Here is a 25,283-nt window from a genome sequence, read left to right as displayed (position 1 = left end):
TCAATGACGCAGAAGAATTAGCCCTGTCATTATCATTCACTCCCAGAACCCTCACTGCTTCCAGCAAAATAAATCACCGGCCTGAATTTTTTCAAATGATGGAGTCTCCCTTCCCACCACCTGACGTCCCCCCACCAAATCCAAGTGTTCATTCGAGTGTGAACTACTAGCTGTGTGTGTGTGATTGGGGGGAGAGGGGGGAGCACCTCTGCCCCTCACTCAGGAGGAAACTCCCTTTAGAGAGCTGCCAGCCAATCTGAGTGGGGTGCTTCGGCTGTCAGTGGTGGGGTGGGCGAGCGGGCAGGGGTGGGCACAAAGAAGTTCCAAGGGCCACTGGTACTTAATCCTGCAGAATGAAGAGAGCTTTCTAATGGAGGCAACCCTTCCACACCCTTTCTTTCCAGAGCCAAAGCCCGTTCCTTTTTAGATTTTTACTACACCTGCAAGCCTAAAATTGGACGGTGGGGGCAGAAAACAGCCTTGAAGTGGTTGTGAATTGACCATTCAAGGGCCTCAACTGGGGCAAGGGCTGATATCGTTTTCTGCCATGCAATGAGATAAATGCTGATTTGCAATCTTGCTCCAGACTCCCACCTTTGCCCCGTATTCCTTAAGACCTCTGATTTTATTTAAAAATGTATCGATCCCAGGTTTAAAATTTACAACTGAGTGAGCATCAATTTGTAATATACAGTGCAGAAGGTGCGGGGGGGGGGGGGGGGGGGGGGGCCTGGGGGTCTGTAGACCAGGTGGGCACGTGAGAACATGATGACGTGGCTTCAAAAGAGGTCATGTGGCGTTAGCACAGGGGTCCATTACCCCCAAGATCTCAGGCGGAGAACAAGTACTGTTTGTAACTGAGAGTTTAGAAATAAAATACCTTCGTTGAAAGTCTATGATGTCAGTGAATTAAGGAACCCACAACATTTTTACGTGGTGTTAGGAGTTGGCAGTTTGGCACAAGGACTTCATCACATCGGCCCAGTCATCTTAGATGAAAATATTGTGGATAGTTGGGAAATGTTCCAGAAGGAGTGGCATATTTACTGCAGCACAGCTCTCTGACAAATCAAAAAAGGTACAACATTACATCCTATTAAACTTTGCGAGCTACAAGGTCATTGAAAAATTTGAGTCATTTGTCTTCCAGAGAAGGAGAAAAAGACACTGAGATCATCCCGAAACTATCTGGGAACATTTCTCTTCCAGAAAAACATTAGCTGAAATTTTGCTGCTGTTCACATCAGCAGGATCTTACAGTCCCACCAATGGCACAACCCTCTGGCATGGAGGGGTGCATGTAACAGGAAACCCCGTTGGCAACACTGGGATCATAAGATCCATCCGCCAGCGAGTGGTGCGTCACCTCCCACCGCCATGAAACATGTCGCGGAGAGGGAGAAAAATCCCATCCAATGTCCCTGATAGACATGGGTTCAATTCAATGAACCAGAAAGCAGTTGAGTCAATACAATTTTATACAACCACCCTAAAAATATTGGTAAAGAAATGTGGGTTCAGAACACTCACTGAAGACCTAATCAGGCACCAAGTAGTTTGGGGAATATATAATGATTCGGTCCACAAGCAGCTGCTAGGAAAAAAAGATGTAACGTTACACGCAGCCATCAATATCTGCATGCGAGGTGAGCGAGTTGAGAAATGAAGCAGAGATTTTAGGCAGAAATCAGAGGTATTTGCAGGGGATATCTTGCTCCAATTGCAGCAGCCAGCACCCACCAGATAGAACAGCTTGTTTTGCATATGGTAAAAGATGCAACCAATGTGGAAATTGAACCACTTTGCTGAATGCTGCAGATCGAAACCACAGGGGCCCTTCCCTGTAATCAGCAACAGGGGCGCAGCTCAATATTCCACGGGTAGGCGAGTCAGTAAGGTGAATGAGTTGGTATTCAACCAAAGCAGTGAAGCTATACAGCCTCCAACAACAATTATCGCAACAGTGTTGAAAGTACCATGGGAAAGGTACAAGATCTTTACCACTCTTAACATATCTAACAGTAATGCCAGACTTAAAATCAAGATTGACACTGAAGCAAGTAACCAGCCCACATCACTCTATGAAGACTGTGGAACCGGTGATAGCAAACATGCCAAATGCTAAGGTGCATTCTCAATGCAAAATCTGAGTCCAGGCAGATTCCACTAGGTGAGGAATCTCTGAAACTAACTATTCATGTCCCCAGTAGGCAGCTACCATTTTCTTTATGCCCTCTGGGGTCTCCACAGGTAGTGAAGTTTTCCTACGGTGCCTGGAGAAATTCTTTGCAGGCCAACCTTGTGAGATTATTGTTGATGGTATCTTTGCTTGGGATTGTACTACGTAAGAACAGGATGTGCACATTAGTCTTGTCCTTGACAGAATCAGGACCATCCAATTAAAGCTGAACCCAGCAAAATGCAGATTCAGGGTCAATCAGGTTTTTTACTCACGGTTGATTCATATTCCGGGTGGTTTGAACTCGACTACCTGCCAAACATGATGAGTAAAACAGTAATCATCAAGATTAAGAGACACTTTGCCACACACACACACCATCCCACAGAGACTCATCACAAACAACGTGCGCCAATTTGTCTCTGCTGAATTTCGTAATGTTGCATGAACGCAGGACTTGGATTATATCAAAAGCAGTCTCCTATTTCCACATCCAAGTGGTTTGGCAAAGCGGGCAGCTCGTTCAGCCAAGCAGCCTCTAGAGAAATGCGCATGGATCACCCAGACTTTAATGCTGCACCCCTCAACCTGTGAAACCTACCACAACAGGTCTCACCTGTGTCAGCACAATGACGTTTTCTGGGCACACCAGACTGTGAATCCTATTGTCAATATCTAGCTGCAGCCTAAACCTGAAACCAACGTGAGTGAAGCTCTCCAGCAACACAGATTGAAAAGCAAAAAGCAGCATAGTGGCACAGTGGTCAGTACTGCTGTCTCACAGCACCGGGGACCCAGGTTCGAATCCCAGCATGGGTCCCTGTCTGTGTGGAGTTGCACATTCTCCCCATGTCTGTGTGAGCTTCCTCCAGGTGCTCCAATTTCCTCCCACAATCCAAAGATGTACAGATTAGGTTGATTGGCCATGAAAAATTGCCCCTTGGGGTCAGCGAGACTAGCTAGGATATTTGCATGGGGTTAAGGATAGGGCTTGGGTGGGATTATGGTCGGTGCAGACTTGATGGGCTGCATGGCCTACTTCTGTACTGTACGATTCTGTGATTCTATTATCAAGTTGCACTCAGATTCGGGTACTTTAGCACCAAGTCATAGATTGAGACTGCACATGGCCATGACCACTTGGAGGTGGTACACAGTAATGACCCACAACTGGTCAGTTACGTGATAGCCTCAGATGGTTCCTATTATGTGCACAATTACTATCACCTTCTGCAAGTAGCAGAACCAGTGCCAAGAGATAACACACCACATCAGTCATCCAACTTATAGCACTAGCCTCCTGCACCAGTGAACACGCAAACACCTACAGAGGCCAACGCAATGAATCTGAACCTGACAAACACACATAAGTGAAATGTTGCTATCAAGGAGGACACTGATCACAGAAACACAACTCCACCTACCAGTGTAATCACACAGTCAGGGTACCTGAGCAGACTGAACACAGGACTTCAGGGCTTTATTTCCATTTAGCTTTTAACTGATTTTTGAAGTCCAATTCTTTTACCAGTGGGTTATGCACTAGTAGTTGCTGCCTAATGCATGCTTTAAATATACGTGAATAGTCATGTATTGTCAGATTGTTTTATTGTAGGTCACGCAATTTTTTTTGAACGTCCTTGATGTCAGTGATTTAAGGAATCTGCAACGATCTACAGGGAGCATTGATCCACTGGTTCTTGGAAGCTTCTTTCAGAGACAACTCAATAAACTCGACTCCTGGCCTTTCCCTGTCACCCTGTGATTTTACTTTGAGTATTTATCCAATTTTCTTTTGAAAGCTATTAAACTTATTACTATGCACAGATCAGGAGGGAAAATCCTAATGAACCAGAGGATGCTGTTCAAGGAGCTGGCAACAATTTTTCCTCATATAGCACTTTTATCATAATAAAATGCCCTCGAGTACTCGACAAGGCCATTATAAAATTTGACATGGAGACACAAATGGAAACATTAACACTGGTAAAGAGTTAGGTTTTAAGGAGCTCTTTAAAGGCACATTGAGAGATAGAGAGAGAGAGACTCAGGGAGGGATTTCCGAGTTTAGGGCCTTGTCAGCTGAAGGAACGACAGCAGTTAAAATCAGAGAAGCTGATAGGGGCAGAACTGGAGGATCAGAGATATTGGAGGGCTGTGGGGCTAGGGGAGGACAGGGTGGGGTTGAGGCAATGGAGAAATTTGAAAACAAAGATTTTTTTTTAAATTGAGACATTGCTTAAGCTCAGTGAATGGGACTTAGCAAAAGTTGGACACAAGTAGAAGAATTTGGATGATTGCAAATTTACTGAGAGTAGAGGCAGACCAGGAGCTGTTAGAATTATCAAATCTGGAGGTAACAAAGACATGGATGAGGATTTAAGCAGCAGATATGCTGAGGCAGAGTGAAGTCATGAAATTCTACAGAGCTGGAACTTGGCAATGCTGAGGACATGTGATCATAAGTCCATCTGGGGGTCAATTATGACAACAAGGTTTTGAACTGGGTGGCACAGTGGTTAGCACTGCTGCCTTACAGCACTAGGGACCCAGGTTCAATTCCCATCTTGGGTCACTGGCTGTGTAGAGTTTCCTCATGTCTGTATGGATTTCCTCCAGGTGCTCCAGTTTTCTCCCACAGTCCAAAAATGTGTGGGTTAGGTGGATTGGCCATGGTAAATTGAGCCTCAGTGTCAGGGGGATTAGCAGGGTAAATATGTGGGGCAATGGGGAAAGGAGGTGGATGGGATTGTTGTCAGTGCAGACTTGATGGGCTGAATGGCCTCCTTCTGCACTGTGTGGATTCTATGAATTGTCTGTTTCCACCTGAGACAATTCCCAAGGAATGGAATGGAATTGGGGAGAAGGAAAAGAGTTTGGAAGGGAGAACCAAAAACAATAGCTAATTGGAGGACAGTTCTGCTTATCCAGTATTGGATGCTGGACAAGCAGCCTGGTCATTTGAAAACATTGCTACAACAGGTAATAGTGAAGTTGAGCTGGGAATTGTCAGCACACCTGTGCACTGTCTGATCTTTTTAAAAGTTTATTTATTAGTATCACAAGTCGGCTTACATTAACATTGCATTGAAGTTACTGTGAAAACCCCTTAGCCGCCACACTCCAGCGCCTGTTTGGGTACGCTGAGGGAGAATTTAGCTGGCCAATGCATCTAACCAGTACGTCTTTTGGACTATGGGAGGAAACCGGAGCATGCTGAGGAAACCCAAGCAGACACAGAGAGAAGGTGCAGATTCCGCACAGACAATGACCCAAGCTGGGAATCAAACCTGGGTTACTGGCACTGTGGGGCAGCAGTGCTAACCGCTGTGCCACACTGCCATCCTTGTTCTCTTGTTTAACTGTTGCACAGTTTAAATTTAACACGTCAGACGTACAAGTTTCAAATATCATTTCAAACAATACACTTGTTCAAAGGTATCCAAATGCTGTCTACTTTGTTATACAGTGTATTTACAAGCACTTGTCACAGTGGGATATCACCAAGGGACAGCAAGTACTTGAGAAATAGAGGGCCGGGATAAAAGGTTAGTGTCTGCTAGAGAAAATGATGCTAACACAAGAAGAGGAGGCACTAAGGATGATTCTTTGTCTACAAAGAGATAAATAAGAACGTGTTATACATTTAAGTAATTGCATGATTGCTTCAAGAGCAATGATTTGATGGTGATGTTATTTGTGTGTTTCACAAGCTGTTATTTAGTTTCAGTTCTGTGCAGAGAACATCTCTTTCAATAAACATGTTGTGTTTTACTTTGAATCTATGTGTGCAAAACAAATCTTTTCCTTTTTGCTAAAAACCCACAACCCCTAATATAGTTAGGGCAAAAAGAAAATTGCCGATGAGGCAGGATCTTGTTGCATCAAGAACATCAAGATCTTTAAGTTAAAGAAAAAAACACCGTGGGTCCTCACACTTTGAATATTAGAAGGTTTGGGAATATCAACAATAAGATTAACAATTAAGTGCCAGTGCAGGAAGACCAGTTAAGAAAAAAACTCTGTATGCATTTAAGAGATGGGGTATTTCCAATTAAAGAACGAGAGATTTCAGGCAGTATGTGGCATATTTGAAAATAAGGGATGGTCTACTATACGCTGGGCCATTTGAAATAAAAAATACATCAAGTCGATAGTCTCCAGGGTAAAAAGGGGAATACAAGAAGACAGTGAAAAAACAATATATTGAACAGTCTCAAGTTGTCAGTGCCTGTAAGAGAAATGGTGGGTCAATTAGAATCCTTTCAATTGAAAAAATGAATCATGGAATTCCTATGCAGAGCATTTTCAGTAATTGGTACAAATGAATAAAATAGCAAAAAGGTTGCTGGTACCAGCTTTTCTCTGTACAATAGGAAGTAAAACCTTCAATTTGCTCCAGAGCTTGGTTCATCCAACTAAGCCAATCTACATCAGCAAACCACATATTTTTATTTTTGTTTAAACCCCACAGCCTCCATCATAGTTAGGACATTGCAGCTTTAAACCAGGTGAGTGCAATCCCACCTAGTGGGATGATGGCGGAGAGGCGCTGGAGGTGCGGTCACCCACATGAGAGGCTGCAGGCAGGTGAGAACAAAGGCACAGAGTTTAACTTCGTCAGTCACATGGGATGCATTTTGTAAATTTGATAAGAGCTGTTGCGATACCGTGATGGAAACCGGATTCGAACAAAGAAAAATTACAAACAGCGATTACATTACATTAAATTACATTCGAAAGATTCAAACATGGAGTTCCTGGAAAAAGTGGCAACAACTTGGGTGAAGACACGTTTTTAACTTTGGAGAGGAAAAGGAGATTGGAGATGGGGTCCACCCGAAACATGTCACTGAGAAAAGAGAAATGCGGTGGTAATAAAAGGATTTACACACACAGATACACACTCAATAAATCGAGACAATCACTTCCCAATGGGAACTTCTGTTTCCCTGCACCCTGCCTCTCCTGCACCAATCACTGTTTGTTCAAATGTGTGTGAGAAATGATAGATTTTACCCAAAGAGTCGAAAACAATTTTCAATTGATCCTCAAAACATTTCCGGGGGAAATAATAATTTCAAATCATCCTATTCTGATTTGAGATGTTGCCCAAGTTACTTGACTAGAATGAAGAACAAAGAAAATTACAGCACAGGAACAGGCCCTTCGGCTCTCCAAGCCTGCATCAACTATGCTGCCCAACTGAACTAAAACCCTCTACCCTTCCAGGGACCATATCCCTCTATTCCCATCCTGTTCATGTATTTGTCAAGATGCCCCTTAAAACTCACTATCGTATCTGCTTCCACTATCTTCCCTGGCAGCGAGTTCCAGGCACCCACTGCTTTCTGTGTAAACGACTTGCCTCACACATCTCCTTTCAACCTTGCCCCTTGCACCTTAAACCTGTGCCCCCTAGTAATTGAGTCTTCCATCCTGGGAAAAAGCTTCTGACTATGCACACTGTCCATGCCTCTCATAATCTTGTAGACTTCTATCTGGTCACCCCCTCAACCTCTGTCATTCCAGTGAGAACAAACCAAGTTTCTCCAATCTCTCCTCATAGCTATTGCCCTCCATACCAGGCAACATCCTGGTCAGTCTTTTCTGTACCCTCACCAAAGCCTCCACATCCTTGTGATAGTGTGGCGACCAGAATTGAACACCATATTCCAAATGCGGCCTAACTAAACTTCTATAAAGCTGTAACATGACTTGCCAATTTTTAAACTCAATGCCCCAACTGATGAAGGCAGGCATGCGTATGCCTTCTTGACTATCTTCTCCACCTGCATTGCCATTTTCAGTGACCTGTGTACCTGTACACTCAGATCCCTCTGCCTATCAATACTCTTAAGGATTCTGCCATTTACTGTACATTTCCTATCTTTATTTGACCTTTCAAAATGCATTACCTCACATTTGTCTGCAAACTCTGAATAATTCAGAGTTTAGAGCCTCCATAAGATTACTTTTAAGAATTAGGGAATTAGTTTGTTAGTGAACATCATGGACTCCCAATCGTCACTTACCTCCGTGCATTCATTTTAGAATAAGGACATAGAAACCTAGAAAATAGAAGCAGGATTTGGCCCTTCAGTCCTGCTCCACCATTCATTTTGATCATCAAACTCAATATTCTGATCTGGGGATGCATTAACTCTTAGCTTGTCAAAATGAAGACCAGACTAAAAGTGTTTTTTTTCTGGTTTTATTATTTAACAGTTACAAATTGTTGTTATAAATCTTCTGTTTGTACCATAAGCCCCTTACCAGCAAAATGAAAGTTTAGAAATTAAACAAAATGTGTCCTTGATTCAGAGTTCCCAGATTGAGATTCGGTCTGCATAATACTGGAAACCGCTGCAAGTGGCTGGTTGTATACCATGGAGAAGAATTGTAATGAAGATGAGGAAGCTCTTCTCAATTATTGCACATCGCAAGTGGATCGGGCAGAGACCCTAATGTTGGAGAACCCATCACACAAAACATCTCTGTAGCCTCAGCTCCTGATTGTCTTCTTTAGACCATCTAAGGGGAAGGATGTCGGCACAGCCCAAAGAGAGAGTAGAGAGAGAGAAAGAGAAGACGGCCTCCGTAATGCATGCAATATGTTTGTTGTTTTTCAGCTCTGTCCTTTTAGTGTTGAATTCTGGCTGTGAGATTACACCTCAGTTGTCAGTTGATTGTCGATAATATTTCGAGGGGAATCTGAAAAAGAAATGAGATGGTGAGATAACGTAACTGGCACCGAGTTCAAACTACTGTGTGGTTTCACCATTAGATTGTGTTTCATTAAGTAGTCAGGGATTCAGTGATAAAATTAATCTAAATTGTGGCCTTTCATTTCTGGAAAACATCGTCTAAGGATGATATTATTGAACTCTCTTCTCTCTATTGACTATAACAACCATTTATTCACTCAGTGTGTTCACTCAGTCCCAAGCAGTCCTGATGCTCACAAGTTTTAAGCACAAAACTTAGCTTGTCAGCATTTTCATTTCCAAATGCTGGAGGTTTAGTCGGTGTGAGTGAGGACACAGCTCACACAGACACAGTAGCTGCTGTTCTCACTGGCTGACGTTCCGATACAGGAACCCTTTTTCCTCAATGATTCTGTGTTTTTTTTAAGTTGGAGAGGGATGGATGCTGACAAGGATGCTCAACGTGAAAGAGTTCCTTCAGCCCGACGAACAGGGAAGCAGACAATGTGGGATTGATTGGAAAGTTGTCGGCGACTGAGATGAGCCTGTTAGAATATGAGCTCCCTGATTAAAGGCCAAATTAATGGGCCAATCAGGGAGCCTATTGCTTTGTATTTAACCAGGAGTGCCAGTTCCTCTGGGACTCTGAGTGTAGACTGCTCACTGAAAGCACTCTGTATACTGTCATCAGACTTGTAAATAAAGGGATTTTGGTGAAGGGACTTTTGTCTTCGAGGACTTGTTACAATAATGGGAAAAAAAAACAAATATTGATACATTCTATCATAACAGGATTTCAAAATTATTACCCAGCATCTGTTACTTACACCAAAAATTCTAGCAATGTGACTTGGAATAAAAAGCCTGGTTTCCCCATAAGGATACCTTCCCAATTCACCTTGAGCTAAGTTTCCAATGTGCTGCAATAGGACAACTAACCTCTGGTGGGAATCCCATCTCTGCTCTTCAAATATACGTCTGTGATAATATTTACAAAGCAGAAATGAAACCGATCATTTTTCATCCAGACCCTCACAATCCACAGTCTGCAATATAATCTCTGACATCTAAACTGTCCAAACAGTTGGTCAAAGGAGGAGGGTAACTGTTTCCAATAGGCCTGCTCCCCAATCCTGTTTGGAGAATTAATTTTGATTTGATTTATTATTGTCACATGTATTAGTATGTAGTGAAAAGTATTGTTTCTCGCGTGCGTGCTATACAGACAAAGCATACCGTTCATAGAGAAGGAACAGAGAGGGTGCAGAATATACTGTTACGGTCATAGCTAGGGTGTAGAGAAAGTTCAAATTAATGCAAGGTACTTCCAACACCCTCAATCCCCAGTCCACTTCCCCTTTATCTTTTACAAGTCTTGTAGATTCAAAACAGTAGTTTCAGTCCAAATATTGAAGGAGTACGCACGCGAAGTATACAATTATAAGAAGGGATACAGACTGAGTGGCTGTTTCTACTCTTGCCAGTAGGTGGAGTGCTGTTACCTTTCACAATCTGAGAGCTGAGCAGAGGGATTTGTTACAATAACCATGCATTTTTTCTACATTAACCACATTAAACATGTCTCTTCCAAATAACATGGGATTATAAATCACACAATGATCAAAGCACTTGCATAGACAACTAAGCTCAATTCACTATATTAAAAAAAATCATTTATATGTTATGGGTGGCACAGTTGTTAGCATTGCTGCCTCACAGCGTCAGGGACCCAGGGTTCAATTCCAAGCTTGGGTGACTGACTGTGTGGAGTCACATCTGCGTGGGTTTCCTCCGGGTACTCCGGTTTCCTCCCACAGTGCGGGTTAGGTTGATTGGCCATGCTAAATTCCTTCTTCGTGTTAAGGGGATTAGCAGGGCAAATACATGGTGTTACAGGGATAGGCCCTGGATGGCATCGTTGTCGCTGCAGACTTGATGGGCCAAATGGCTTCCTTCTGCACCACAGGGGTGCCATGATCCTATGATATTGTAGCTTTCATGACTACGTGCAGGACCTCCCAAAATACTTTAGAGCCAATGAATGTGCATTGGTGTTTTTAAATTCGGAAATGTGCAACTCCCACAAACAGCGAAGTGACAATGACCAATTGTAAACTGTTTTCGTGGATTTATTGGACGATAAAATATTGGACAAGACACCAGGGATAACTGGTGAATTTAGAGTTGGATTAGTGCCTTGTTTAAATGCCTCACCCTTTAGGCAGCATCTCTGACAGTGCAGCATTCCCTCAACTGCAATGGGACTGTCAGCTTTGAATTATGTCCCCATGTCCTGGAAATGGGACTTGGAGCCACAGTCCTGCAGTGACCCAGAGGTGAGAATACTGCCACGTGAGCCACAGCTAAGAATAAAGGATAATAACATTACAAATAAAGATACAGGAAATGGGCAGGGAGAATGATTCCTGGTAGTGTGAGTATTGGGGACAGATGTGGAATGCAGGGGGTAAGAAAAGAAAATCGAATAGCCCAAACAAATGACTGTAAAAGGTAAGCAGCAGGAAGCAGGCACCAGGTTCAGGCAGTCATGTGGGGCAGAATTCTTTGGCCTCGTTACTAGGGCTAGGAAATCCATCAAGCTGTTCAAAACTCCATCGATTCCAGCGGGACTGGAAAATTCCGCCGAGGGGAAGAGCCATAAAATTCCGCTCTTGGGGCCACAACTGTGAGGCAAATCTATGATGAGATCTGTCAGCATAAATTAAAAGCACAGGAAGAGTCAGGAACTGGAGGCTGATGTGAAATAATGGAAGCATGATTGCTCCCAGTAAATAGCAACGGGTAAATTATGCAACGATTCTCAGCAGAATTAGAGCAGGTGAGAGGGGAGGCGGTGTAACCTTACATGTCCCGGTCAGCTGGGAGGTTAATGGTGCTGGGCCTGTGGGAGATGGACTGTTACAAACTGAACTGTTCTTTAATGTGAAATGGACAGTAGCACTATCCTCGACCACTGGTCAGGACAAGGAGGATGGATACCAGCAAGAAGGAAAGTTATTTTAGTGAGTAACTTCGATGAAGTATTAATTGGAAATAGCCACCTGGTCAGGAGTGGGTCTTTGTAAATGCAATGCCTGACTGCTTCATGTAAAGTCATAGAGAAACCCGGAAGAGAAACTCTTGACTGGGTGATGGTAAAGAACACAGACAAAATGCAGGAAACAGCGTCTACAACCACAGAACTGTCAAGTTTGACATGACCTCGGATTCAGGAACTTGGGGACCAGGAATTATTTAATTGATAAGGCTAGTTTCAGAGAAACAAGAGAACAGATATAGTAATTTAATAATACTTCGGTGGTACGGAAGTGAAGGCATAGTTTGGTAAATGGAAGATAAAATTGTGGCTGGGTACAGCAAGTTTACACTAAACAACGAGGCCTTAAGTTGATGCCAGTTGGTCAAATGCGAGGTGATGCATCTTCAACCTGTGCCCCCTTGTAATTGACACTTCCACCCTGGGAAAAAGCCTCTGACTATCCACCTTATCTATGCCTGTCCTAATTTTGTAGACTTCTATGAGATCTTTCCTCAGCCTCCGTCTTTCCAGTGAAAACAATCCTAGTTTATTCAACCTCTCCTTACAGTCAACATCCTCAAGACCTGGCAACATCCTGGTGAGCCTTCTTTGCACTCTCTCTAAATCTTCCACATCTTTCTGGTAGTGTGGTGATCAGAACTGCACACAATATTCCAAATGCGACCTAAGCAAGGTTTTATATAGCTGCAACATGATTTGACAACTCTTGCACTCTGTACCTTGGCCAAAGAAGGCAAGTATGCCATGTGCTTTCTTAATCACCTTGGCCACCTTTGTTGCAGTTTTAGGGAACTGTGGACCTGCATGTCCAGGTCCCTTGATATGTTAATGTTCCTAAGGGTTCTGCCACATGCAGTATCATTCACACCTACATTTGTTCCTCCAAAATGCACCACTTCACATTTGTTTGGATTAAAGTCCATTGGGTGGGTAATCGAAGGTTGATGCAGACTCAAAAAGCTGAAGGGCCTCTTTTTGTTCTGTAAAACTCTATGATTCTAAGACTCTATGACACACACAACCCAAGTATAATTTCTGTTTTTCCTCACACGGAGTTCATGTTTGTAATGTATTTTGTGAGCTGCTATGCTGTACAGGAGGAGTCTGAGTGCAGAATAGGGCTTGGAAGGGCCACTTTATATCTTGGAAACAACTGTCCCTCTCTCATTTTAATTTAAAGGCCCCCTAAATATTACCCCTCAGCACCCACCCATATCCACATGCCATTCAATATCCCTTCTGTGCCTCCTCAGATTGCCCATGCTCCTCCATGCCATCTCAGATACTTTTGCCCTCTCAGATCCCCATGCCCTCTCCAGGCCACACGTATCCTCCGTAGCCATTCACCCATAATCCACTATGTCCAGTCATCAGGAGCCATGCAAAGCAATGGGAATTACAGTTGTAAAATTTTAAACCTGTGACAATCTAATAAAACTTTCATGCAAATACACCACCACTGATACAGGAAAAAAACTGTCCTCCATTTGAAAAAGTTAATTCTTTAAAAGCCCATTAAGTCAAGTGAACAAATAGCCACGAACACTGAAATTGCATCAGAGGCAGAGTATGTTATCACAATCCTATAAAACAATCAAGTCATTCCCTCCAGCAGTTGTGTCAACAGACCTTGAGCATTTAAACCTCAGTCAAGCATTCATAATGGCCACAGCTATTAAAACGTTAACTCCCAACTCCATAGCATGCAGTTGAAAGGACAGATGATGCCTTTCCCATTTCAAAGCAGATTGTCCATCTATCAACATAGAGGGTCATGTCCTTGGGTTTATTTTTAAGCTGGAGACTTATTTATTTTTCTCCGCAGATCTGTCTGTCTAAATACGTTCAAGAGCCAAACATGACAACACATTTTTCTACATTTTGAATGCATTGTGGGCGCTTGCATTTCAATATTTACACAATGGGTGGATGTAATGCTTGACACCCTTTTTTGGACAGAGCACTGTGAAGAATCATTGCTTTAAAAACACATCCACATCATAAACACACCGTCTAAGGGAGGCATTTGAAAAAGTGTGAAAAATTTATACTTACCTGTCAGATTATTGCCAAATCCTCAGCAGGCTTTCCTCAACGTGAATGAACTCAGCAAGGAGGTGCATTTTTTTGTGGGGGGGGTAGTGGGGCTTGAAGTACCTGGACCAGCACATTAAAAGAGTATGCAGGAGGAAATACAATTTTCCTGTGGTTCTCAGGAGAGGTGCAGTTAACACCCAAAGTGTATCTGACCGGTGAAACGGCCACATGAAAACGCTGAGGGATCGGGCAGATAAAGGAAAATAGTTTCCGCTAAAAAAAATGTCCAACATTTCACATCCCCATTCGCATCTCCACCGGCAAACGTACAGCCAGTCCCTAAACTCAATTAGTGGGCTGTAAGCTCAACATGGCTGGATGGGATCCAATTGCATCTTTTAATATTCTGATTCATGCATCTGAAACAGATGATTCAAATCACAGATGAATTTTGCAGCTTCTTTTTTTATATCCCTGCTTCTGCAACTTTCTCCGTGAGCTGCCAAAGATAATACAATCGCACTGCCGGTAAACAAGACCAAATTAGCCACATCTGCCAGGAAACCAGTAATAGTGTTCTGGACAAAACAACATTTTTGTCTTCCTGATTGGACACACAGAGTTCCTAAACTCAAGCAGGATAATGCAGGGAGCATCTGATACCAGAGGAAGCTTGTTAACAGTAAAAGGAGGGGAAACAAGATGGAGAGTCAATTGAGCACCCACACACCCACTGAGATCAGAAAAAGGCAATAGAAATTCATAGAATCATCATAAAATCCCTACAGCACAAAAAGAGGCCATTTGGCCCATTAAGAATGCACCGATCACTATCACTGATCAACCAGTTCTATCCTCATAACCCCACTTATTTACACTACTAACCCTCTGACGCTAAGGGGCAATTTAGCATGGCCAATCAACCTACCCCACACATCACTGGACTGTGAGGGGAAACTGGAGTACCCAGAGGAAACTCACACAGACATAGAGAGAACGTGCAAACTCCACACAGACAGTCACCAAACTGGGAATGGAACCCAGGTCCCTGGCTCTGTGAGGCAGCAGTGCAAACCACTGTCGCCGTGCTGCCCTGTTGGGGCCTAAACAAATGGGGAAACAATTACCAAGTAGAGAACCATCTACTTCCACACATTTTCTTTTTATATGTGATTCCACACACCGTTTTGGGTGAATCTTACTGTAGAATTTTGAATTGAAACATCCTGATTTGCGGTGGGAGCTGAAACCCTCACCCATGCCCTGTTTGCTTTAATTTTAACAATGCAATGTGCTCCACTGGCTTCGTTAGCTTTGTCTTCCATACACTTGTGGTCATTCAAAACTCCAATACCTGTGTCCCAACTTGCACCAGACCCCATCTCCCCTGTACTCGCTGACCCACATTGACTCCTAGTGAAGCAATGCTTCAATTTTGAAATTCTCATCTTTGTTTTCAAATCCCAACTTGGTTTCAACTCTCCCTCTGTTCTCTCTCCTGTGGCCCTGCACCCTCCAAGATAACTGCACCCCACCCATGCTGACATCCTGAGCATCCAATCATTGGCAGCCATGCCTTCAGCTGCCAAGACCAAGTGCCCTGAAATCCTTCTCTGAAATCCTTCTCCGTCCGTCTACCCTTCTATTAGAAGCTCCTTAAAATCTATTTCCTTCACCAAACGTTTGGTCCTCTGGTCTAAAACTTCAGCGGTTTAGCAATGCACTTTGGCCATTTTGCGGCCACAGACAACAGGGTTGGCTAAAAGTTTAAATATTGCCTCATAAAAATATTTTAATTGGATGTATCCCAGCTGTTCTCAGTTCATATCAACAACTATCTCATAAATACTTCACAAAATATTTCTTCACAACTCGCATACATGGAAAACCACAAAAACACATTTTCAAAGATAAATCTTGTAAACAGTAACAAATTCTACATGTCTCCATCAACTTTATTTATTCAGAGCAAATAACTTGAATTGTCTGGCTTGGTTCAGGAGTTGAAGTTTTCTCCCAAAGTCAGAAGATTGTGTGTTCAAGTCCCACTCCAGAGACTTGAGTGCATGGTCTACAATGGCACATCAGTGCATCACAGAGGGAGTGCTGCACAGTTACAGATGCCATCTTTCAGGTGAGATATTAAACTAAGGCCTGTCTGCCTGCATGGGTGGGCGTAAAATGCCCCATGGTGCTACTTGAAGAAGAGTAGGTGAATTCTCACAGTATCCTGGTCAATATTTATCCCCCAACCAACATCATTAAAAATAAATGATCTAGTAATTTCTTTTACTGCTGTTTGTGGGATTTCTTTTACTGCAGATTGGTCAGCGTGTTTTCTATATTGCAATAGCAATACACACACACACGCACACGCACACACAAAACTACAGTGCCTTATGAATCTATAGGGTGCATTGCTTCATCTGTTGAAGATGCTCTTACCTTGGATGATGTCTTGCTAGCTCTGTACAGTTACAGCTTAGATGCTCTCTGATTGATACAGTGTGTAAGGTGAGCTCTTTCCTACCATATCGGTAAGTCAGCTTCGCTATCTATGCAAATCAAAAAGAGATAACAATATCAGTTTCCATCCCAATGCCTTCATCCATTGAAGAGTTTACATAAAGAAACACATAACATCACGTCATGCTGTAAAATAAATATTTTTATATTGAAACAAACCTTTGAAGAAATGTATAACTTCAATTCCATACACTTCTGTTTTGACTGCCCTTTCAGATAGTGTCCACTGGATCCACACAACACACTGCATTCAAACAAAATCATATCCCCTCTTGGACATTGGTTAATTATCTTACAACTGATCAAGGAAAATAACATGATGAACAGTATGCACAGTATGCGTGAGCTGGTTTGAACAGACACATGAGTTTTTGCCGGGTGTTCCAGTTTCTTCCACAGTCCAGAGATGTGCAGGTTAGGTGGATCAGTTATGGTAAATGTGTTAGGTTAGAGGGGGCAAGAAGGCCTGGGTAAGATCCTCTGTCAGAGAGTCAGTGCAAACTTGATGGGCTGAATGGCCTCTCCTGCGCCATGGGGCTACGAAGGCAAATGGCAGGTTGGCTTTTATGACAAGGAGATTGAAGTGCAAGAATAAGGCAGTCTTACTACAAAGGGCTTTGGTGAGACCGCACAGTACCGTGTACAGTTCTGGCCTTATTGTCAAAGGAATTTCTTCACTGCTAGATTGTGAACCTTTGGAACTGTATACCCCAGACATTTGGGGATGCTCCACTGCTGAATACGTTTAAAAAAGAAATCAATAAATTTTTCACCTCTCAGAGAATCAAGGCGAGCAGGTAGGGAAGTGGAGGCTTGGTGTACGATCAGCCAGGATTGTACTGGATTGTAGAGCAGTCTAATGGGGCTGTATGGTTTATTCCAGCTCCTATTTCTTACGTTCCTGTGGAAGGGATGAGTTGTTGCGACCTTACAAGCATGGAAACAGATTCAATAATAACTTTCAAAAAGTAACTGGATAAATACTTGATGTGGTTAAATTGGTAGAGCTTTGGGAAAGAACAGAGGCGTGGGGACTAATTGGATAGCTGTCTCACAGAGCTGGTACAGGCATGATAGGCCCAATGGCCTGTTTGCTGCTGTATCATTCTCTGAGGCGTCAATTCGCTGTAGGGACCATCTTAGATTCAGGAAGAGACTGTGCTTTCAACCAAGGTGCCCGGATAAGTGAGATTTGAACATAGAAAAGAACTAACAAATGTAATTAGCTGAGAGTGGATGTGGCTTTAAACAAAGTCTGGGCTATCATGGGGGCTACCACCGTACACATTGAACAGAAGTAGAAATTCAACTGCTCATGGGGTATCAGGGGACAGGTCTAATATGGCCAAGGCATCTGGGGAGGGGAAATCCTGCTGTCACTCTGTGATCTGGATCAGCAACAGAGAGAGGGAGGTCATCGATCAAGGCTGGCCATTGGGGTGGGAGGGGGGAAGTTGGCCTGCTGGGGAGGAGGCGGCAGGACTATGGAGACAGGGTTTTTGGGTTGTCGGTGGAGGGTGGGTTTGGGGAGGTGGTGGGGGGGTGGGGGGACAGTCCTGCACACATGCATGGATGGTGGCGACATTGCACTGCCAGCGATACAGGATTGCAGGGCTGGCCAACGATCGCGAGGCGGGCAGTGCGAGGCTACTGTACATGTGCTGATCTCCTTTCTGAAAGATAGGCCCATGCGCGATGGCCCTAACAGCACTATACTGCTGGCCTCTCCAGCAGGAATAGGTCCTGCCCACAGATTTTAAAATGATGCACGCTCAGGCTCTCTGTGATATACAGAGTGTGGGAGATTCATTTTAAAAGTCTTGCTGAAGAAAACTGTTTTAATGCAAGTTTGGCACTTAGAATTTTTAGGGGGAAAATCCCCCCCTCATATTTATTTCACTATGGGCAACTTGCATAGGGTTTGCATTGCCGAGCCAGCAGCTTCTTTAAATAACAGTGCGCTTTATTATTTATTAATCCTACGTGCTAAAGATAATGTGATTCCAGCAAAAGTATAAAAACTTTTTTTTAAAAAAAGTCAGTCAGTTAATACGGTCTAAATTCTGGAAATGATATCCTCCATTACGCACATCCAATATAAGTGTGTTCATTATAGAAGGAATTTTTCACAAAGCGCCAGGTTGCTGCAGCTTGGTCAATACTGAGTAGGTGTTATGTACAAGTCCAGTTATGAACAGTCCCTTTCATGTTTTTTTGCACCAGATCCTGACTCAGCTCACTGACTCAACTATCCAAGTACATATTTATGTTCTGGAAGAAACAAGTGTGATCAGTTACTCTGCTGAATCCTTCACATTCTATAATTCAGATTGTGATTTGGTTCTTTTTTGACCCGTTCTTCTCTTTTAGACACCGTTGATGCCCCAGCTACTAAGATGTTGAATTAGTCCACACTGTGGCAGTTGGCCACAACTTTGCAAAGAAGCCCCTGTTTCACAATGCTGAGATTTCAATTTTATACACCCTTGTGGCTTCTCTGAGAACAACTGCCAGTTTCTTCTAGTTTTTTTTTGCTTTAACCTCAATGAATTACATTCTCACTTGAGACTGTCCAAACTTGTTTTGCATTGAATTTGGACATTCATCAAAACAACTTTCAACAGACCTGGAGGTGTTACATTCACTTCCAAGCTTCGTACAACTTACGGCAATGCTGTAACCTACTGCACCATTAACCATCGCCCACACTGCATTTAATCAAAGTGGTGTCATCAGCCAGTATTGCTCTCACCTTTGAATCAGAAGGGTATGGTTTCAAGTCCTACTCCAGGGCTTAATGCATTGACACTTCACTGAAGTGTCCCATTGTCATAGGTGCCATCATTCAAGTGAAGGTAGGTGTAACTTATCTCATGGCACAATTTGAAGAATTGCTGAGAGCTGAACTCCCAACAAACACCATCAAAAGAGATTAATTGGTCAGTAGCCCAATTTGTTGTCTGTGATATCTTGGTGTCTCTGCTAAGTTTGCCTACAGAAAAACAGTGACTGCACATTTAAAAAACTGGTTGTGAATCACCTTGCGATATCCTGAAGTTAAGGCAATGTACTATACAAATGCAAGTTCTTCTCCTCTAATCACATTTTATTTATAATAGAAGCAAGACAGTTTTAACAAAAAAAATTCACAGAATATGGACATTGTTGATAAAGTCAGTATTTCGTATTCATCCCCAATTACTCTTAAGGAGGTGTTGGTGAGCTGCCTTCTTGAATACCACCTGAGTGGTTTGCTAGGTCATTTCAGAGAGCAGTTAACAGTTGACCGTCTTGCCATGTGTCTGGAATTACATACAGGCCAAACATCTGATTTTCTTTTTAAAGGATGCATTTCTTTGTGATTTTCTACAATTTCATTAAGTTTTTTTCTAAGTTTATTTATTAGTGTTACAAGTGGGCTTACAATAACAATGAAGTTACTGTGAAAATCCCCTAGTCCCACATTCCGGCACCTGTTCAGGTACATTGAGGGAGAATTTAGCTTGGCCAATGCACCTAACCAGTATGTCTTTCGGACTGTGGGAGGAAACCGGAGCAGCCAGAGGAATTCCACGCAGACACAGGGAGAATGTGCGAACTCCACACAGACAGTGACCCCAGCTGGAAATTGAACCCGGGTCCCTGGTGCTGTGAGGCAGCAGTGCTAACCACTGTAACAGGAGACAGCCACTGACCTTCCATAGAGCTGTAGAGGTGATGCTGTCATCAGAATTAAAATGCAGTACACTAACCAGCCTAAACACACTTAAAATGTCCCCATTACAGAATATGTGAAACAACAACTTATGACTTACCTGAAAGGGCTTGTAATTTGCAAGAGAAGGAATGCACTTATAGGTTCTGGTGTTACAACAGCCAGAGCAACGCTGTATTTCAACACATGAAGGCCACAGGAAGAAGCCTACTGAAGTGGGGTCCACTTTGTATCGAGGTACCTCCACCGAAACTATTCTCGTTTTGCATCCAGCTGCTTTTGAATTTCCTTTCGTTAATGAGAAAAGAAAACAGTAAAATTACTGTTCACGCTTACAGTTTCACCTACACCTTTATTACATTTGTACCTTATCCCCACTCCCCAGCCCACCAGTCTATAGAAATCAAATGTGACAATAATAAAGATAATAGAGGTCTATAAAATAATGAGGGGCACAGATCAGCTAGACAGTCAATATCTTTTCCCAAAGATAGGGGAGTCTAAAACAAGAGGACATAAGTTTAAGGTGAGAGGGGAGAGATACAAAAGTGTCCAGAGGGGCAACTTTTTCACACAGAGTGTGGTGAGTGTCTGGAACAAGCTGCCTGAGGTAGTAGTAGATGTGGGTATAACTTTGTCTTTTAAAAGTGTTTAGACAGTCACATGGGTAAAATAGGTATAGAGGGATATGGGCCAATTGCGGGCAATTGGGATTAGCTTAGGGATTTAAAAAAAGGGTGGCGTGGACAAGTTGGGCTGAAGGGCCTGTTTCCAAGCTGTAAACCTCTATGACTCTAATACCAGCTGTTACTTCCTCCAAAGAATGGTCCTGCTATCTGCAAAGCGAGCAGTATATTACAAGAACACCTGCTTTTCCTACCAATTCCAGGGATGGTGCTGTAACATACCTCAGTTCCTTATAACAACCATTCCCACATCTACAATTAACATTCCTACCCTCTTTAAAGAGTAAGTCCTTCAGTTAAACCCCAGGTAGCTTGCAATAAAACAACTCAGACCTTGTTATAAAATAAAACAAAGGAGTTGAAAATAATAAAAACACTGAAATGTATTTTTTTGAAAATTAAGATGATTTTGGTGCATTAATTTTGGGGTAATTTCCTAATACTGAATTCCCATCAGGAAGTCTAAAAGCCCAGCAGCACATCTCAGACACTGGTGAGTGCCCTGAGTGCAATTTTCTAAGCACTGTTATTCAGAAACTATTAGTTAAGGACAATATTTCCCATCCATACGAATGTGAGAAAAGGGAGGAATGAAAAAGATGTTTTGATAATGGACGGCGCGGTGGTGCAGTGGTTAGCACTGTTGCCTCACAGCACGAGTTTAGAAATTTATTTGTTAGTGTCACAAGTAGGCTTACATTAACACTGCAATGAAGTTACCATGAAAAAACCATAGTTGCCACACTCCGCCACCTGTTCGGGTACACTGAGGGAGAATTTAGCGTGGCCAATGCACCTAACCAGTACGTTTTTTGGACTATGGGAGGAAACTGTGCACCCGGAGGAAACCCAGACATAGGGAGAACATGCAGACTCTGCACAGACAGTGACCCAAGCCAGGAATCAAACCTGGATCGCTGGTGCTGTGAGGCAGTAGTGTTAACCACTATGCCTTCATGTTATCTGGTTCAATTCTGGCCTTGGGCGACTGTGTGTGTGAAGTTTGCATATTCTCCCCATGGATTGCCTCCGGCTGCTCCGGTTTCCTACAACACTTCAAAGATGTGCAGGTTAGGTTGATTGGCCATGCTAAATTTGTCAATAGTGTCAGGAGGGTTAGCAGGGTTACATGGTGTTACAGGGGATAGGATAAGACCTGGCGGGATTGTTGCTGGTGCAGCCTCGATGGGTTGAATGGCCACCTTCTGCACTGTAGGGAATGTATGATGCTGTAATAATTGAACACAAGGAGTTCTTGTGGCTCACTTGTGACTCAAACAAGTATTTACTTACGAAAGACATACCTTGCCTCAGAGGCAGAAACAGTTTTTGAAGCTGTTTCCACTAATTATGGACTGCACTTCAACATTTCAAATAAAGAATCCCTCAGAAAGTCTATAGGACTCTGCACTCTAGCTCCCATATGATGCACACTGTGTCATCAATTTTGTCATAACCATCCTCCCAACTCCTACCCCTCTTGTCCACTCTGGGCTGTGAACAGTGCAATCAGCTTTTTCTAGTGATGGCATACATGGCCTTTATTTTTACTAGATCATTTTTCGGGAAACTGAAACAGTCCCAAATTTACATCTGCAGGAACGATTCTGATTGAACCGAGCATGAATCTCCTTCTGGTTTTAATTTGAAGTGTTCCTCACTCCAATTGTCATATGCTTTCTTGGAAGTCATGTCATCGCTACTTCTAACCATCATTAACATACTCCTTAAAACAATCTCCACAGTGGCACTGTCACAACACTGGACGCTATTAATTGCAATGTTGAACGTCTGAAAATGTAGTGAGCCTTGCAGATGTTGAAGGGGGACTTAAAAGCTCTTGATCTTGCTAAAATTTCTAATTGCTTGAGCTACATTCATGTGGTTTTGCATTCAAATAAATCCCAGCCTTTTGAATGCATCTGTCTTATTCATTATTCCAGATATCATCAGTACATCATTTTTAACTCACTAAGTCATTTTGATGATGTAACATTTTCAACTAGTACTATATTGCAGCTTCATATGTTCAAACATGAGTTTTAAACTATTTCTCTTTGCCAGTTAAGCCTCAGTCATGTTAACTGAAATTACATTTGCTGATAGCTTGAGTGGTTTGTATCAGGGGCAGAATCTTCTGAATCTAATTTCGAAGTGGTTTGTGTGAACAGGCTGACCTTTAGCAGAGATGTGTAGGAAATTGGTTGCAGTTATTTTTGGACACATAACCACATGATTGCAAGGACACACCTCAATCAAAAGGCCCAAGACCTCCAGTAAACCAGACCCTGCTTGTACTGTCATGTTTCTAACACAGTTTCCACATGTTGCCTGAATAAATGTCAGACTGTCCGAGGGCAGGTTCCTGAACAGGGGCAGGGTGGCATCAAGCAGAGGGGGAATGGGATGGCACATATGAATACTGGGGAGAAAAGGATACACATTGGTTCCTCCAAATCTAAACAAAACCTCTTCTTTGTTAGCAAATGTGCCTGGTAGCATGTTAGCACAGTGGTTAGCACTGCTGCCTCATGGCACAAGGGTCCCGGGCTCAATTTCCAGCTTGGATCACTGTCTGTGCGGAGTCTGCATATTCTCCCTGTGTTTGCGTGAGTTTCCTTTGGGTGCTCCAGTTTCCCTTCTCAATCCAAAAGATATGCTGGTTAGGTGTATTAGCCATGATAAATTCTTCCTCATTACCCGAATAAGTGCCAGAGTGTAGCGACTAGGGGATTTTCACAGTAACTTCATTGCAGTGTTAATATAAGCCTACTTGTGACACTAATAAACAAACTTTAAAAACAGGTGCCAAGACTATAGTGTCCACAGAAGAATCGTGAATGGCACAGGTCTGATGCCAGATCATTTTCCGCTATGGGCCCAATCCAGCTCATTTTCCCATGTAAAAGGGGCCACCGCCTGTTTTAAACAGCTGCCAGGAACACCTGAGAAACAGCCCAGCCCAAAATGAGCACAATGAGGGCCAATATCTACTCCAGGTCACTATCATGGTCCTAACTAAGAAATTCCCTGCAAATCCACTCAGTTACTGGAACTTGTTCCAATCAAGCAAATTCTTTCAGCAGTTGTGTCCACATTAGTTCATGTTTAATATTTGGACTTTCAAAAACGCTGGATCATGTATGTTCCTGGAGAAATTTAGTTTCTGACAGTCACACAGAGTGCCTGACACAATTCACATACTGTATGTTTTGTTGTTGAATGTATGTCAACTCACGGTCACATTAGCAGTGGACTAATAATGTGTTTTTTCTGTTCACGGGATGTGAGCATTTATTGTCCGTTCCTAATTGCCCTCATTTAGAGACAGCCACATTGCTGTGGATCTGGAGTTACATGTAGGCCAGATCAGATAAGGATGATAGATTTTCTTCCCTCAAGAACATTATGAACCAGATGGGTTTTTATAACGATTGAAAATGGTTTCATGGCCACTATCAACCTTTTAAATTCCAGATTTTAATTGATTTCAAATTTCACCATCTGCCATGGTGGGATTTGAATCTGGGTCTCCAGAATATCACCCCGGGCCTCTAGAAAACTACTCCAGTGACAATACTACTGTACCACCACCTTCCCTTCAATATATTCTTCTCCAGATTATAAAATATGATGCTTCTGCCATAGCTTAGACAGTGTCAAAGACCTGGGAAGTAGCATTGATTAAGCTGACACCACATATAGGCAAAGAACAGTAATGTCAGACATTGTAAATAGTGCAACATCTGTATGCAACATCGTCAAGTTCTAATCCTGCCCCATTCTCCTAAAGACTGAGCAAGACTGAGCATCAACTGACGTCCACTCTGCTGCTCCATCTACCCCATTATATATTTTCTGACCAGAGTAACTTTAAGAAAAGGTTAAAGTCCAACAGGTTTATTTGGTAGCATGAGTTTTCAGAGCGCTGTTCCTTTGTCAGGTGAACGGTGAAGGAACATCACTCCAAAAGGGAAGGTAGTAGTACAGTACCAACATGTTGCCAAATAAACCTGTTGGACTTTAACCTTGTGTTGTGAGGCTTCTTACTGTGCCCACCCCAGTCCAACGCCAGCATCTACACATCATCTTTAAAAAAAGGAATGTCCATTGATGAAAAGACAAGGGCTTGACTTTGCAATGTAGCAATTCTAAGGCAAGCATTATCACCAGCAACACTCCTATTGGTTTTGAGAAGAAAGTTGACTATTAGATCATAGCCAAGGCAACTGATTGCCATTTTTACAGAAAGAAAATGGACAGAATAGAACTGCAGAAGTCGTTAAAATCCCTGAATTATATGTATTAAAGATGGAATTTGCTTTATCCATTCAGTGGCTCTGATTATTGCCCTTATTGCTTCTTGGAGATG

The 25,283-nt window shown here is 42.8% G+C and overlaps 1 protein-coding gene across 3 annotated transcripts in view; it reads right to left on the bottom strand.

Moving 5' to 3' along the window:
• Nucleotides 1-8,377: 8,377 nt before the first annotated feature.
• The window catches only part of LOC145356463 (platelet-derived growth factor subunit A-like), a 73,512-nt gene continuing 56,606 nt past the window's right edge, over nt 8,378-25,283 (bottom strand). For all 3 annotated transcript variants that reach the window (XM_080209198.1, XM_080209199.1, XM_080209200.1), the window contains 3 exons: nt 20,326-20,513; nt 16,430-16,539; nt 8,378-8,893 (listed from right to left, as the gene is read on the bottom strand). In XM_080209198.1, the coding sequence (XP_080065324.1) occupies nt 8,854-8,893; nt 16,430-16,539; nt 20,326-20,513 (338 nt within the window). In that variant the 3' untranslated portion in view covers nt 8,378-8,853. The remainder of the gene's footprint in view (nt 8,894-16,429; nt 16,540-20,325; nt 20,514-25,283) is intronic.

This window comes from Carcharhinus amblyrhynchos, chromosome 21 (assembly GCF_965287045.1).
Source record: "Carcharhinus amblyrhynchos chromosome 21, sCarAmb.v2.hapA, whole genome shotgun sequence".
Taxonomy (NCBI): Eukaryota; Metazoa; Chordata; class Chondrichthyes; order Carcharhiniformes; family Carcharhinidae; genus Carcharhinus; species Carcharhinus amblyrhynchos.
Note: the sequence above shows the minus strand (reverse complement) of the source record. Positions and strands in the feature narration are given on the sequence as shown.